General features: G+C 41.1%; 1 protein-coding gene across 3 annotated transcripts in view; it reads right to left on the reverse strand.

Annotated features, from left to right (window-relative positions):
- Window positions 1-13,304: 13,304 nt before the first annotated feature.
- Window positions 13,305-18,287, reverse strand: part of LOC110509148 (twisted gastrulation protein homolog 1-A) — a 91,481-nt gene continuing 86,498 nt past the window's right edge. For all 3 annotated transcript variants that reach the window (XM_036966758.2, XM_036966759.2, XM_090224748.1), the window contains exons 3-5: window positions 16,288-16,387; window positions 15,621-15,881; window positions 13,305-14,042 (exon numbers count right to left, since the gene is read on the reverse strand). In XM_036966758.2, the coding sequence (XP_036822653.1) occupies window positions 13,861-14,042; window positions 15,621-15,881; window positions 16,288-16,387 (543 nt within the window). In that variant the 3' untranslated portion in view covers window positions 13,305-13,860. The remainder of the gene's footprint in view (window positions 14,043-15,620; window positions 15,882-16,287; window positions 16,388-18,287) is intronic.

The following is an 18,287-nucleotide window of genomic DNA, read 5'->3' on the forward strand; positions in this document are numbered from 1 at the left end:
CTACCTGGTCTGTCATATTATAATAGAAACAATAGATCTAGCTGGTCTGTCATAATATAATAGAGACAGTAGATCTAGCTGGTCTGTCAGAATACAATAGAGACAGTAGATCTAGCTGGTATGTCATATTATAATAGAGACAATAGATCTAGCTGGTCTGTTATAATATAATAGAGACAGTAGATCTAGCTGGTCTTTCAATATATAATAGAGACAGTAGATCTAGCTGGTCTGTCACAATACAATAGAGACAGTAGATCTAGCTGGTCTTTCATAATATAATAAAGACAGTAGATCTAGCTGGTCTGTCACAATATAAGACAGACACAGAGACAGTAGATATAGCTCGTCTGTCACAATATAATAGAGACAGTAGATCTAGCTGGTCTGTCATAATATAATAGAGACAGTAGATCTAGCTGGTCTGTCATAATATAATAGAGACAGTAGATCTAGCTGGTCTGTCAAAATATAATACAGACACAGATACGGTAGATCTAGCTGGTCTGTCATATTTTAATAGAGACAATAGATCGAGCTGGTCTGTCATAATATAATAGAGACAGTAGATCTAGCTGATCTGTCACAATACAAGAGAGACAGCAGATCTAGCTGGTCTGTCAGAATGCAAGAGAGACAGTAGATCTAGCTGGTCTGTAATAATACAATAGAGACAGTAGATCTAGCTGGTCTGTCATAATATAATAGAGACAGTAGGTCTAGCTGGTCTGTCAGAATACAATAGAGACAGTAGATCTAGCTGGTCTGTCATAATATAATAGAGACATTAGATCTAGCTGGTCTGTCATATTATAATAGAGACAGTAGATCTAGCTGGTCTGTCATAATATAATAGAGACAGTAGATCTAGCTGGTCTGTCATATTATGATAGAGACAGTAGATCTAGCTCGTCTGTCATAATATAATAGAGACAGTAGATCTAGCTGGTCTGTCATATTATGATAGAGACAGTAGATCTAGCTGGTCTGTCACAATATAATACAGACACAGATACGGTAGATCTAGCTGGTCTGTCATATTATAATAGAGACAGTAGAAGTAGCTGGTCCGTCATATTATAATAGAGACAATAGATCTAGCTGGTCTGTCATAATATAAAAGAGACAGTAGATCTAGCTGGTCTGTCATAATATAATAGAGACAGTAGATCTAGCTGGTCTATCATAATATAATAGAGACAGTAGATCTAGCTGGTCTGTCACAATACAAGAGAGACAGTTGATCTAGCTGGTCTGTCAGAATACAAGAGAGACAGTAGATCTAGCTGGTCTGTCAAAATATAATAGAGACATTAGATCTAGCTGGTCTGTCATATTATAATAGAGACAGTGGATCTAGCTGGTCTGTCATAATACAATAGAGACAGTAGATCTAGCTGGTCTGTCATAATATAATAGAGACAGTTGATCTAGCTGGTCTGTCATATTATAATAGAGACAGTAGATCTAGCTGGTCTGTCATATTATGATAGAGACAGTAGATCTAGCTGGTCTGTCATAATATAATAGAGACAGTAGATCTAGCTGGTCTGTCATATTATGATAGAGACAGTACATCTAGCTGGTCTGTCATAATATAATAGAGACAGTAGATCTATCTGGTCTGTCATAATATAATAGAGACAGTAGATCTAGCTGGTCTGTCAGAATACAATAGAGACAGTAGATCTAGCTGGTCTGTCATAATATAATAGAGACAGTAGATCTAGCTGGTCTGTCAGAATACAATAGAGACAGTAGATCTAGCTGGTCTGTCGTATTATAATAGAGACAGTAGATCTAGCTGGTCTGTTATAATATAATAGAGACAGTAGATCTAGCTGGTCTTTCAATATATAATAGAGACAGTAGATCTAGCTGGTCTGTCACAATATAATACAGACACAGATACGGTAGATCTAGCTGGTCTGTCATATTATAATAGAGACAGTAGAAGTAGCTGGTCTGTCATATCATAATAGAGACGATAGATCTAGCTGGTCTGTCATAATATAATAGAGACAGTAGATCTAGCTGGTCTGTCATAATATAATAGAGACAGTAGATCTAGCTGGTCTGTCATAATATAATAGAGACAGTAGATCTAGCTGGTCTGTCACAATACAAGAGAGACAGTAGATCTAGCTGGTCTGTCAGAATACAAGAGAGACAGTAGATCTAGCTGGTCTGTCATAATATAATACAGACACAGAGACAGTAGATATAGCTCGTCTGTCACAATACAAGAGAGACAGCAGATATAGCTGGTCTGTCACAATACAATAGAGACAGTAGATCTAGCTGGTCTGTCATAATATAATAGAGACAGTAGATCTAGCTGGTCCGTCAAAATATAATACAGACACAGATACGGTAGATCTAGCTGGTCTGTCATATTATAATAGAGACAGTAGAAGTAGCTGGTCTGTCATATTATAATAGAGACAATAGATCTAGCTGGTCTGTCATAATATAATAGAGACAGTAGATCTAGCTGGTCTGTCATAATATAATAGAGACAGTAGATCTAGCTGGTCTGTCATAATATAATAGAGACAGTAGATCTAGCTGGTCTGTCATATTATAATAGAGACAGTAGATCTAGCTGGTCTGTCATAATATAATAGCGACAGTAGATCTAGCTGGTCTGTCAGAATACAATAGAGACAGTAGATCTAGCTGGTCTGACATATTATAATAGAGACAGTAGATCTAGATGGTCTGTTATAATATAATAGAGACAGTAGATCTATCTGGTCTGTCATAATATAATAGATACAGTAGATCTAGCTGGTCTGTCATAATATAATAGAGACAGTAGATCCAGCTGGTCTGTCATATTATAATAGAGACAGTAGATCCAGCAGGTCTGTCATAATGTAATAGAGACAGTAGATCTAGCTGGTCTGTCAAAATATAATACAGACACAGAGAAGGTAGATGTAGCTGGTCTGTCATATTATAATAGAGACAGTAGATCTAGCTGGTCTGTCATAATATAATAGAGACAGTAGATCTAGCTGGTCTGTCATAATATAATAGAGACAGTAGATCTAGCTGGTCTGTCAGAATACAAGAGAGACAGTAGATCTAGCTGGTCTGTCAAAATATAATAGAGACATTAGATCTAGCTGGTCTGTCATATTATAATAGAGACAGTGGATCTAGCTGGTCTGTCATAATACAATAGAGACAGTAGATCTAGCTGGTCTGTCATAATATAATAGAGACAGTTGATCTAGCTGGTCTGTCATATTATAATAGAGACAGTAGATCTAGCTGGTCTGTCATATTATGATAGAGACAGTAGATCTAGCTGGTCTGTCATAATATAATAGAGACAGTAGATCTAGCTGGTCTGTCATATTATGATAGAGACAGTACATCTAGCTGGTCTGTCATAATATAATAGAGACAGTAGATCTATCTGGTCTGTCATAATATAATAGAGACAGTAGATCTAGCTGGTCTGTCAGAATACAATAGAGACAGTAGATCTAGCTGGTCTGTCATATTATAATAGAGACAGTAGATCTAGCTGGTCTGTCATAATATAATAGAGACAGTAGATCTAGCTGGTCTGTCAGAATACAATAGAGACAGTAGATCTAGCTGGTCTGTCGTATTATAATAGAGACAGTAGATCTAGCTGGTCTGTTATAATATAATAGAGACAGTAGATCTAGCTGGTCTTTCAATATATAATAGAGACAGTAGATCTAGCTGGTCTGTCACAATATAATACAGACACAGATACGGTAGATCTAGCTGGTCTGTCATATTATAATAGAGACAGTAGAAGTAGCTGGTCTGTCATATCATAATAGAGACAATAGATCTAGCTGGTCTGTCATAATATAATAGAGACAGTAGATCTAGCTGGTCTGTCATAATATAATAGAGACAGTAGATCTAGCTGGTCTGTCATAATATAATAGAGACAGTAGATCTAGCTGGTCTGTCACAATACAAGAGAGACAGTAGATCTAGCTGGTCTGTCAGAATATAAGAGAGACAGTAGATCTAGCTGGTCTGTCACAATATAATACAGACACAGAGACAGTAGATATAGCTGGTCTGTCACAATACAAGAGAGACAGCAGATATAGCTGGTCTGTCACAATACAATAGAGACAGTAGATCTAGCTGGTCTGTCATAATATAATAGAGACAGTAGATCTAGCTGGTCCGTCAAAATATAATACAGACACAGATACGGTAGATCTAGCTGGTCTGTCATATTATAATAGAGACAGTAGAAGTAGCTGGTCTGTCATACTATAATAGAGACAATAGATCTAGCTGGTCTGTCATAATATAATAGAGACAGTAGATCTAGCTGGTCTGTCATAATATAATAGAGACAGTTGATCTAGCTGGTCTGTCATAATATAATAGAGACAGTAGATCTAGCTGGTCTGTCATATTATAATAGAGACAGTAGATCTAGCTGGTCTGTCATAATATAATAGCGACAGTAGATCTAGCTGGTCTGTCAGAATACAATAGAGACAGTAGATCTAGCTGGTCTGTCATATTATAATAGAGACAGTAGATCCAGCAGGTCTGTCATAATGTAATAGAGACAGTAGATCTAGCTGGTCTGTCAAAATATAATACAGACACAGAGAAGGTAGATGTAGCTGGTCTGTCATATTATAATAGAGACAGTAGATCTAGCTGGTCTGTCATAATATAATAGAGACAGTAGATCTAGCTGGTCTGTCATAATATAATAGAGACAGTAGATCTACCTGGTCTGTCATATTATAATAGAGACAATAGATCTAGCTGGTCTGTCATAATATAATAGAGACAGTAGATCTAGCTGGTCTGTCAGAATACAATAGAGACAGTAGATCTAGCTGGTCTGTCATATTATAATAGAGACAGTAGATCTAGCTGGTCTGTTATAATATAATAGAGACAGTAGATCTAGCTGGTCTTTCAATATATAATAGAGACAGTAGATCTAGCTGGTCTGTCACAATACAATAGAGACAGTAGATCTAGCTGGTCTTTCATAATATAATAAAGACAGTAGATCTAGCTGGTCTGTCACAATATAAGACAGACACGGAGACAGTAGATATAGCTCGTCTGTCACAATATAATAGAGACAGTAGATCTAGCTGGTCTGTCATAATATAATAGAGACAGTAGATCTAGCTGGTCTGTCATAATATAATAGAGACAGTAGATCTAGCTGGTCTGTCAAAATATAATACAGACACAGATACGGTAGATCTAGCTGGTCTGTCATATTTTAATAGAGACAATAGATCGAGCTGGTCTGTCATAATATAATAGAGACAGTAGATCTAGCTGATCTGTCACAATACAAGAGAGACAGCAGATCTAGCTGGTCTGTCAGAATACAAGAGAGACAGTAGATCTAGCTGGTCTGTCATAATATAATAGAGACAGTAGATCTAGCTGGTCTGTCATAATATAATAGAGACAGTAGATCTAGCTGGTCTGTCATAATATAATAGAGACAGTAGATCTAGCTGGTCTGTCATAATATAATAGAGACATTAGATCTAGCTGGTCTGTCATATTATAATAGAGACAGTAGATCTAGCTGGTCTGTCATATTATAATAGAGACAGTAGATCTAGCTGGTCTGTCATATTATGATAGAGACAGTAGATCTAGCTGGTCTGTCATAATATAATAGAGACAGTAGATCTAGCCGGTCTGTCATATTATGATAGAGACAGTACATCTAGCTGGTCTGTCATAATATAATAGAGACAGTAGATCTATCTGGTCTGTCATAATATAATAGAGACAGTAGATCTAGCTGGTCTGTCGTATTATAATAGAGACAGTAGATCTAGCTGGTCTGTTATAATATAATAGAGACAGTAGATCTAGCTGGTCTTTCAATATATAATAGAGACAGTAGATCTAGCTGGTCTGTCACAATATAATACAGACACAGATACGGTAGATCTAGCTGGTCTGTCATATTATAATAGAGACAGTAGAAGTAGCTGGTCTGTCATATTATAATAGAGACAATAGATCTAGCTGGTCTGTCATAATATAATAGAGACAGTAGATCTAGCTGGTCTGTCATAATATAATAGAGACAGTAGATCTAGCTGGTCTATCATAATATAATAGAGACAGTAGATCTAGCTGGTCTGTCACAATACAAGAGAGACAGTAGATCTAGCTGGTCTGTCAGAATACAAGAGAGACAGTAGATCTAGCTGGTCTGTCAAAATATAATAGAGACATTAGATCTAGCTGGTCTGTCATATTATAATAGAGACAGTGGATCTAGCTGGTCTGTCATAATACAATAGAGACAGTAGATCTAGCTGGTCTGTCATAATATAATAGAGACAGTTGATCTAGCTGGTCTGTCATATTATAATAGAGACAGTAGATCTAGCTGGTCTGTCATATTATGATAGAGACAGTAGATCTAGCTGGTCTGTCATAATATAATAGAGACAGTAGATCTAGCTGGTCTGTCATATTATGATAGAGACAGTACATCTAGCTGGTCTGTCATAATATAATAGAGACAGTAGATCTATCTGGTCTGTCATAATATAATAGAGACAGTAGATCTAGCTGGTCTGTCAGAATACAATAGAGACAGTAGATCTAGATGGTCTGTCATATTATAATAGACAGTAGATCTAGCTGGTCTGTCATAATATAATAGAGACAGTAGATCTAGCTGGTCTGTCAGAATACAATAGAGACAGTAGATCTAGCTGGTCTGTCGTATTATAATAGAGACAGTAGATCTAGCTGGTCTGTTATAATATAATAGAGACAGTAGATCTAGCTGGTCTTTCAATATATAATAGAGACAGTAGATCTAGCTGGTCTGTCACAATATAATACAGACACAGATACGGTAGATCTAGCTGGTCTGTCATATTATAATAGAGACAGTAGAAGTAGCTGGTCTGTCATATCATAATAGAGACAATAGATCTAGCTGGTCTGTCATAATATAATAGAGACAGTAGATCTAGCTGGTCTGTCACAATATAATACAGACACAGAGACAGTAGATATAGCTCGTCTGTCACAATACAAGAGAGACAGCAGATATAGCTGGTCTGTCACAATACAATAGAGACAGTAGATCTAGCTGGTCTGTCATAATATAATAGAGACAGTTGATCTAGCTGGTCTGTCATAATATAATAGAGACAGTTTAGAAACATGTCTTCATAAAGTCTTCATACTTCTTGACTTATTCCACATTTTTTGGTGTTACAGCCTGAATTCAAAATTGATTAAATATATTTTTTTCTCACCCATCTACAAAGTACCCCACAATGACAAAGTGAAAACATGTTTAGAAATGTTTGCTAATTTATTGCAAATGAAATACATAAATATCTCATTTACAGAAGTATACACACCCATGAGTCAATACTTTGTAGAAGCACCTTGGGCGGAGATTACAGCCGTGAGTCGTCTCCCATCCTACCTTGCAGATTTTCTCAAGCTCTGTTAAGATAGATGAGGAGCGGTATGTAACAGCAATCTTCAAGTCTTTCCACAGATTTTCAAGGAGATTTAAGTCTGGGCTTTGGCTGGGCCACTCAAGGACTTTCACATTGTGGTTCTGAAGCCATTCCAGCATTACTTTGGCTGTATGCTTGGGGTCATTGTCCTGTTGGAACGTACATCTTCACCCCAAGTCTAAGGTTGTTTGCATTCTGAGGCAGGTTTTCATCAAGAGTTTGCCTGGCCAGCTCTAGTAGAGTCTGGGTAGTTCCATATTTTTTTCAATTTCCCAATGATGTGTTCGCTGTGTTCTTAGAAACTTTCAACACTCTAGAAATGGTTTAATAACCTTTCACAGATATAGGCCTCATCAAAATTCTATCTTGGAGATTTCCGGACAGTTCCTGGTATAGTTTCTGCTGTGACATGATGTGGGACTTTATATAGACAGGTGTGCTTCTAAATCATGTCCAAACAATTTGAATTGGCCACAGGTGGACTCTAATCAAGTTGTAGTGACATCTAAAGGATGATCAAAGTAAATGGGATGGCATCTGAGCTCCATTTGGAGTGTCACAGCAAAGTAAATGGGATGGCATCTGAGCTCCGTTTGGAGTGTCACAGCAAAGTAAATGGGATGGCATCTGAGCTCCATTTGGAGTGTCACAGCAAAGTAAATGGGATGGCATCTGAGCTCCATTTGGAGTGTCACAGCAAAGTAAATGGGATGGCATCTGAGCTCCGTTCGGAGTGTCACAGCAAAGTAAATGGGATGGCATCTGAGCTCCGTTCGGAGTGTCACAGCAAAGTAAATGGGATGGCATCTGAGCTCCGTTCGGAGTGTCATAGCAAAGTAAATGGGATGGCATCTGAGCTCCGTTCGGAGTGTCACAGCAAAGTAAATGGTATGGCATCTGAGCTCCGTTCGGAGTGTCATAGCAAAGTAAATGGGATGGCATCTGAGCTCCATTTGGAGTGTCACAACAAAGTAAATGGGATGGCATCTGAGCTCCATTTGGAGTGTCACAGCAAAGTAAATGGGATGGCATCTGAGCTCCGTTCGGAGTGTCACAGCAAAGTAAATGGGATGGCATCTGAGCTCCGTTCGGAGTGTCACAGCAAAGTAAATGGGATGGCATCTGAGCTCCGTTTGGAGTGTCACAGCAAAGTAAATGGGATGGCATCTGAGCTCCGTTCGGAGTGTCATAGCAAAGTAAATGGGATGGCATCTGAGCTCCGTTCGGAGTGTCATAGCAAAGTAAATGGGATGGCATCTGAGCTCCGTTCGGAGTGTCATAGCAAAGTAAATGGGATGGCATCTGAGCTCCATTTGGAGTGTCACAGCAAAGTAAATGGGATGGCATCTGAGCTCCGTTCGGAGTGTCACAGCAAAGTAAATGGGATGGCATCTGAGCTCCGTTCGGAGTGTCACAGCAAAGTAAATGGGATGGCATCTGAGCTCCGTTCGGAGTGTCATAGCAAAGTAAATGGGATGGCATCTGAGCTCCGTTCGGAGTGTCACAGCAAAGTAAATGGTATGGCATCTGAGCTCCGTTCGGAGTGTCATAGCAAAGTAAATGGGATGGCATCTGAGCTCCGTTCGGAGTGTCATAGCAAAGTAAATGGGATGGCATCTGAGCTCCATTTGGAGTGTCACAGCAAAGTAAATGGGATGGCATCTGAGCTCCATTTGGAGTGTCACAGCAAAGTAAATGGGATGGCATCTGAGCTCCGTTCGGAGTGTCACAGCAAAGTAAATGGGATGGCATCTGAGCTCCGTTCGGAGTGTCATAGCAAAGTAAATGGGATGGCATCTGAGCTCCGTTCGGAGTGTCACAGCAAAGTAAATGGGATGGCATCTGAGCTCCGTTCGGAGTGTCACAGCAAAGTAAATGGGATGGCATCTGAGCTCCATTTGGAGTGTCACAGCAAAGTAAATGGGATGGCATCTGAGCTCCATTTGGAGTGTCACAGCAAAGTAAATGGGATGGCATCTGAGCTCCATTTGGAGTGTCACAGCAAAGTAAATGGGATGGCATCTGAGCTCCGTTCGGAGTGTCACAGCAAAGTAAATGGGATGGCATCTGAGCTCCGTTCGGAGTGCCACAGCAAAGGGGTGGGGATTCTTATGTAAATTAGATATTTATTTAATTCAGTTGCAAATATTTTGTCATTATTATACAAAAAAAATACATTTAATCCATTTTGAATTCAGGCTGTAACACAACAAAATGTGGAATAAGTCACGGGGTATGAAGGCACTGTAAATGATATCAAACTCAACCGTTAATCTTTCCCAGTGATGAAGACATGGATGTCTCGTGGTAGGGTAAGATATGCAAAAATGGGTCAACTTTGAGCACCTCTATCTCCTAAATGTTTTGTCATTCAGGTCCAATAAAAGTAACTTTCTGAGCTCTTCTACCAACGGGTAAAATAATGGATGGAAGGTTCCGTTCAAATCAAAAGGAACGACCCACAAGCTTTAAGATGAGAACAAGCCGAAGGACGATAGTTTTGGCGCAGGTATAACCAACTTGCGCCAGCTAACACTACCTAGAAAAGAAAAAAAATCATAGTCAACCTTTCTGTAAATGTTCATGTTTACAAATCAATATTTTGAGTCAAAGTATCAGTGAAATATCCCCCCCCCCCCCCCATATTGCATATTAGCCATATTAAGATGGATGAACTAAGTATAAGTCACTTAAGATGGATGGACTAAGTATAAGTCACTTAAATTAATGATGAACTAAGTGTAAATCACTCTTGATAAGAGCAACTGCCAAATGATTCAAATCTGTAACTCGATATAAACAGTAACAAGGTAATGTCTCTTATTCGTCTTCTTCTTGAACTTGTTCTTCTTCTTCCCATGTTCTTAATCCTCATCTGACACGGCGTCGATGACCTCATGATGGTGGTGTCCGTCGTGGGGGGACGAAGGCTCGCCCGTCCTGTACAGCCCGGGGAATTTGGTGGGGCTGATCTCCTCCGAGCTGGGCGTACGAGCCACCCCTCCTGGGTGCTCCGCCCGACGTACTGCCGCTGGGCTGCTCCTGGGGGGATGGAAGCATTCGGTCATGGCTGGGCACTCTGCATTGGGCACTGTTCTAGACACAGAGTCCTGGGTCTCTTCTCTCCTCTGGTCAGTGATACGTCACCTCCCCATTACACCTGCAGGGGGCAGTACACACACACACTTCGTCACGCAGTACAAAGAGTAATACAGGTAGGTTACTAAAGCCAGCCAGGACAGGGGAGAACGACTGCCTCCTCTCATTGAAGCCACAAAAGTTCAAGGCCCACCGCAGTACATTATTTGCAGAAAGCAGGACCGCCCCCCAATTATAATGAATGGAAAAATGGCCTTCTTCCTAGTCAACCTTCGTGTAAATAAAAAAGGTTTAGAAAACAATCATGGCACCAATAATAGCTTCTAATTAGGGGTGTGATGTGTGTGAACGTTAATGTTAAGGATCACAATTTCGTTTTAAGAAAAATAATCTTAACATAGATGCAGAAAGTAACCAGCATAGTGGGTCTAGGAGCGTTGAAACACGAGGCCTTACTGTTTTGAAGCCTTGGCTACCACACTGTGAACAGAGTGAAGTGAACCCTACAATTATATTTTTACTTTACTTGACCAGTTGTCCGTGTAGTTGGTCCTTTAGGAGGTGGGAATGTGACACAATATATCCACAGGAAAGTATAAAGACATGAACTTTTCAAAGCGCTGGTAGTGCGTTCTGATTTATATCACCTGAAACGTGCTCAGAACGAGGTGCACCAGCTCGGTCAGTAGTCTTGTATTTGTATCTTCTGAGCACGCTTCAGGTGTTATAAATCTGAACGCACGACCAGCGGTTTTGAAAAGTTCACGTATTTATAATTTCCTGTGGATATATTGTGTCACATTCCCACCTCCTAAAGGACCAACTACACGGACAACGGGTAATGTACACTAAAGAAATACATTTAATTAAACATTCTGGCTTGTAGAGGTCATAACAGGAAACTTTCCTGATTCAAATTCTCATTTCTGTTCGACATCGAATTCAATTAAATTCAACGTCGGGTTTACAGCTGCTTCAGAAGGGGGAAGGGCAGGTAGATTACATACACACAGGTAAAGACTTTCAGCTTGCAAGCAGACACTGGAAGAAGGTTTCTGATTGACAGACGGAAGGGGTTCTGCGCATGCGTTTTGTTGCATATTTTTGTGGGTTATTAACCAGTTCCCATGCACTATTGAGTGTTCACATAGGAATGAATGGTTTCACGTGATCGATGAATTTGTCTACATGGTCATTAGATCAAGGACACGCTGACACGTCACCTTTCTATCACACCTGCAGGAGGCCGTACACACACACACGCTTCAGTCAAACAGTACAGTGGAACAGCTGCAGCATTGGTAAGGGAAAGAACGATACCTAGTCAGTTGTACATATGAATGCATTCAACTGAAATGTGTCTTCTGCATTTAACTCAACCCCTCTGAATCAGAGAGGTGTAGGGGGGGATGCCATAATCGACATCCACATCTTCGTCGCCCGCGGAACAGTGGGTTCACTGGCTTGCTCAAGGGGCAGAACGACACATTTTTACCTTGTCTGCTCGGGGATTCAATCCAGGAACCTTTCGGTTACTAGCCACAAGGCTACCTTTTGTGTAATGTGTATCAAAGATTCTAATGTGTATCAAAGATTCTCATGTGTATCAAAGATTCTAATGTGTATCAAAGATTCTCATATAAATCCACCAGATGAGGTCCAAAAAATATTACAGCCTCAACAGCACAGAAGAAGAAGAGACCAAATGAAATCTCAAAACAGCTACTGTTTCAATAGTATGACCTACCACTGCCGATGACAGTCAATCAATTGTATTTTATAAAGCCCTTTTTTACATAAGTATTCAGAACCTTTGCTATAAGACTCAACATTGAGCTCAGTTGCATCCTGTTTGCATTTATCATCTTTGAGATGTTTCTACAACTTGGAGTCCACCTGTGGTAAATTTAATTGATTGGACATTGTGTACGTGACTCAATGTGTGTGCATGTGTGACTCAATGTGTGTGTGTGTACGTGACTCAATGTGTGTGTGTGTACGTGACTCAATGTGTGTGTGTGTACGTGACTCAATGTGTGTGTGTGTGCGTGACTCAATGTGTGCGTGTGTGACTCAATGTGTGTACGTGACTCAATGTGTGTGTGTGTGTGTGTGTGCGTGACTCAATGTGTGCGTGTGTGACTCAATGTGTGTACGTGACTCAATGTGTGCGTGTGTGTGCGTGCGTGACTCAATGTGTGTACGTGCGTGACTCAGTGTGTGTGCGCGTGTGCAGCAGTGAAAACACCACAGTACACACCTGGTTCCGTTTTGCTGAAACGCGTGTGGACCAGAAAGGTGTAATAACAGGAAATGATGCGCTTCCTGTCACAATACCACTACGATTAAGAGCGGGAGACTGGACACCCAGGACACACACTGTAGTCGTCTTAACTATAGCCAGTAACTTGGTCCCCAGCATTTCACTTCTTTATTTGTAAAGATTGGTTAGCTAGCTAGCTAACAGCCTGATTTGTTTATTGAGAAAATAAGTGCCATTTAAATGTTTAAATTATACTGTGTACAAACTCTTGGTCTGAAGTAGATGTCAATCAATTCCAAAACAACACAATTTTGGTTATATCTGTATTATAAAAGTATCTGTATTATAAAAGTCTTGTGTGTTCTGTGAAATAACATGAGGTTTATATTGTTATATTGCGCCAGAGTAGAAAAAGGTTCAACTTAATACAAACCATACCAAGTCAAACATTTTATTTGGCAGGATTATTGTAAAAAATAAACGTTATCAACAAACAGCTCTAGTAAAAACATTTTTTTTTTTTTTTAAACATCTAAAAAATATACAACATACACAGAATTAAAGAATGATAAAACAATCCATCAGTAAATACTTGACGTCATTCACTCTCATGAAAGAAAACACACATCAGAGATAAAGTCAGTCAGCTAGCTCTGATGGTTACAATGAATATTGGACCTTGTCAGTCAGTCTTCTCATGTTTGGTCAGCAGTGGCACCAGAAACTTTTCATTGGGGAAGCTAAGGGGGAAGCTAAGGGGGAAGCTAAGGGGGAAGCTAAGGGGGAAGCTAAGGGGTCCTGTCATATATGATGTACTAAAACAATGTTTTTTTTTGGAGGGGGCTAGGCTATTTTTGAGGAGGCTTCAGCATTGTCTAGCCCCTCTTTGGAGCCACCCATTGTTTTGGTCCATATTTTTGGTGCCAGTCTCCACCACCATGGAGCCATCAGTTTTCAGAACAGACAGTTCATGGATCCATCCACCATCTGTTTTCAGAACAGACAGTTCATGCACTTCACAGCCTTGCTGCCGTAGTCCAGACACTCCGGGCCGATGCACTGACAGCAGGCGTTGTGGAACCAGCGGTACTTAGACCCTCCCATCGACTCACAGTATAGTTTACACTGGCGGATGGATACGCAGTCGTCAAAGTAGACCACCGTGCACATGTTATCTGGCGGACAAGGGTGGAAGGTGGAGGGATACAGAGAAAAGAAATAGGGCACTGGTCAGCTCTCTCAGTAACCACATCTTTAAAACATAACTAGTAATCCCATGAAAACATATTTATATCCGTAGTAAGTAGTTACCTGCTAAAAGCGGTCATCATTAACCTTCCAATGTTTTCCTTAGGGTTTGCTTTTATGACTGAGGACAATGGGTGTGCTGCTAACACTAAGTGTGACCATGTGTTCTAGATTGCGTCCCAATTGGCACCCTATTCCCTATGCAGTGCACTACTTTTCATTGGGCCCTGGTCAAAAGTGGTTCACTACATAGGGACTAGGGTACCAATTGGGACGCACATCTGGTGTTTCTAATGAGCTAACAGCTGGGCATTGTGGTGGGATCCAACCAATGCTCTCATATTTAACCAATATGGGGTCTCAGGAAACTCATGAGTGCAGTGTCTTTTTTTTCTATAAGAGCTGGATCAAAGGTTCAGGACCAAACCAGAGAAAGGAGAGGAGGAGAGAAGGAAACTAGGAGGAGGAGAGAAGAGAAGGAAACTAGAGTGATGGGGGAGAGAGGAGAGAAGGAAACTAGAAGGAGGTAATAATAACCCAGCCAGAGAAGAGGAGGAAGGGGAGGATGATATGGAGGAATGGGAGGAGAGAGAGAGAAGAGGGGGAACGGGAGGAGAGAGAGAGAGAGAGAAGAGGGGGAACGGGAGGAGAGAGAAGAGGAGGAACGGGAGGAGAGCGAGAGAAGAGGAGGAACGGGAGGAGAGAGAGAGAAGAGGAGGAACGGGAGGAGAGAGAGAGAAGAGGAGGAACGGGAGGAGAGGGAGAGAAGAGGAGGAACAGGAGGAGAGAGAGAGAGAAGAGGAGGAACGGGAGGAGAGAGAGAAAAAATATGATGAGGAGAGAGAAGAGTAAGAACGGGAGGAGAAGGAGGGGAGGAGGAGAGAGAAGAGGAGGATGATGAGGAGAGAAGAGGCAGTTCACATCACCAACATCATCCCTCCGGACTGAACACAACATCTGACTTGGTGTTTCTCCTCTAGTGGGATGACATGTAGTGTAAACTAGAAAATAAAGGAGAGCTGCACACTCTAGGAGCTCAGATGTAAAAATACAATAACCAACGTTTCGATATACCCTGATGAAGACCGCTCGTCTGTTGGATATGACATTTTTTCCATCTGTGCTCCTAGAGTGTACGGCTCTCCTTTATTTTCAAGTTTTCTACTCCGCTAGCCAGCACCTAAATAGGTGTGTGTTTCTTTTCCTTCTAGAATGTAGTGTAAACTAACCACTCAGTGTTTAACACAGTCTAAACAGTGTTCGCTGCAACGAAGCCCAACTGTCTCTAATGACGACGGTGTTCCATTCATAGAAATGGAATCTATCATACTATTCTAGTTCTGTGGTTCCACAGTCAAATCATTCTAGTTCTGTGGTTCCACAGTCAAATCATTCTAGTTCTGTGGTTCCACAGTCAAATCATTCTAGTTCTGTGGTTCCACAGTCAAATCATTCTAGTTCTGTGGTTCCACAGTCAAATCATTCTAGTTCTATGGTTTCGCAACCTTGAGTGTCGTAGCTGCCGTGGATGCTGTTGGCGGGGAGCGATATGTTCTGGTGCTGGTCGTCAAGCGTCTCTAGAAAAGAGACCAGGTTCTCATGGTGAGATAGTTCCTCGGCAACGGGAAAGGACACCACCATCATGTTGATAGGGGCGTCGCCCTCCGTGAGGGCTCGGAACAACGAGGGGATTGGTCGATGGAGTTCCTCCACTGTGCTCTTGGAGGTGGCTGGAGTATCACTGTAGTTCTTAGGGTTACACATCCCTGAGAGAGAACGAGGGAGAGGCAGAGGAGGGAGAGTTTAGAACGTAATTAGAGCAGGAAAAAATTAAATGCAATACGGTCTGATATACCACGGCTGTCAGCCAACCAGCATTCAGGGCTCGAACCACCCAGTTTATAATTCAGTATAGCTCCCTTAAATTTTCAGAGTCCAATAACGAGTCCACTTTTAAACCAACCTGAGCAGAAAACAACTTGCCAAGTGCACTCCGTCATTTAAATAACTCCACAGACATTCCTGTCTAATTGGGGAGGCTGGTCACCACCGTATCGTTTTTGACTGAGCTGAGGTATTGTTGTGTTTCATGAATAAACACACATATTGTACTGTTTGAGATGTGACTTACCAACACACACACACACACACACACACACACACAGTACTCACCAACACAGTCACAGCAGTCCTCCCACAGTGTCCCCAGACAGAGCATACACTCTTTACAACATGAACAGTTCCCGTCGGATGGACGACACTGACACAGCTCCTGCAACACACACACACACACACACACACACACAACCAAGTCAATACAATAAACTACTGACAAGATACAGTATGTTGTTCTCAGAGCTGAGGTTTTCATAGTTTTCACAGACAGAACCAAGTCTCCACAGAGACCTGTCCCTGTACTGTCTAGTGTAGAGACAGAACCAAGTCTCCAGAGACCTGTCCCTGTACTGTCTAGTGTAGAGACAGAACCAAGTCTCCAGAGACCTGTCCCTGTACTGTCTAGTGTAGAGACAGAACCAAGTCTCCAGAGACCTGTCCCTGTACTGTCTAGTGTAGAGACAGAACCAAGTCTCCAGAGACCTGTCCCTGTACTGTCTAGTGTAGAGACAGAACCAAGTCTCCAGAGACCTGTCCCTGTACTGTCTAGTGTAGAGACAGAACCAAGTCTCCACAGAGACCTGTCCCTGTACTGTCTAGTGTAGAGACAGAACCAAGTCTCCACAGAGACCTGTCCCTGTACTGTCTAGTGTAGAGACAGAACCAAGTCTCCACAGAGACCTGTCCCTGTACTGTCTAGTGTAGAGACAGAACCAAGTCTCCAGAGACCTGTCCCTGTACTGTCTAGTGTAGAGACAGAACCAAGTCTCCACAGAGACCTGTCCCTGTACTGTCTAGTGTAGAGACAGAACCAAGTCTCCACAGAGACCTGTCCCTGTACTGTCTAGTGTAGAGACAGAACCAAGTCTCCACAGAGACCTGTCCCTGTACTGTCTGGTGTAGAGACAGAACCAAGTCTCCACAGAGACCTGTCCCTGTACTGTCTAGTGTAGAGACAGAACCAAGTCTCCACAGAGACCGGTCTAGAAACATTTCAGAAAACCAGCAGGTCTCTGTCCAGATTTACATTCCACTGTTAGAAATCAAACACAAACAGTCAAGCATTCATAACAGAGACCCTCTATTACTAGTCAGAGCAACTTCATATCACATGGTATCTTCTCTAGGAAGGAAGGGGAACAAACATGATACTGTATGGTATCTTCTCTAGGAAGGAGAGGAACAAACCTGATACTGTATGGTATCTTCTCTAGGAAGGAGGGGAATCTACATGATACTGTATGGTATCTTCTCTAGGAAGGAAGGGGAACAAACATGATACTGTATGGTATCTTGTCTAGGAAGGATGGAGTTACAGTTGGACACGCTAGGCTCATGTCTGGTTAGGAGTGGAACATAAACACATGATATTGTATGCATGTACATGTTCAGGCACGCGGTAAGTTCACAACACACAAGCAATTGATTTTTCTACATTAACCCAAACTCAATTGTGAACCAGAATAATTTTCACTGTACAAGTATGCTAAATTCTAATAAAATCTTGTCTTGGAAAGCACAAAGAAAAAGGAAAATCTAGGACACATGTACATTGTTTCAACAAAAGTGAAAACACATTTTGGCAACAAACTAAAGCCACCGTGGTGGGGTAAAGAGTGAGCAATGAGTTTGGCCGGGGTGAGTTGGACTGGCAATGAGTTACTCTCCTTCTCTCAGTCTGCAGTCTGACTCTCTCCATCTTCTCTCTCTCCCCGCCCGTCTGTCTATTCTCACTCTCTTCCAATTCAAAAGGGGCTTTATTGGCAAGGGAAACATGGTTTACGTTGCCAAAGCAAGTGAAATAAATAAACAAAAGTGAGAAGAAATACATTTTTACAACATAAACAAAAAACTAACATGAACAGTAAAACATTGCACTCATTTTTTTAAAAGAGACATTTCAAGTCTTATATTATCTACTATGTACAGGGTTTTAGCAATGTGCAAATAGTTGTAGTATGAAAGGGAAGATGAATAAACAGATACATATTGGTGGTATTTACAATGTTTGTTCTTCACTGGCTGCCCTTTTCTCATGGCAACAGGTCACACATCTC

The sequence above is a fragment of the Oncorhynchus mykiss genome, chromosome 28 (assembly GCF_057628025.1).
Source record: "Oncorhynchus mykiss isolate SJ-2025 chromosome 28, ASM5762802v1, whole genome shotgun sequence".
In the NCBI taxonomy this organism is placed as follows: domain Eukaryota; kingdom Metazoa; phylum Chordata; class Actinopteri; order Salmoniformes; family Salmonidae; genus Oncorhynchus; species Oncorhynchus mykiss.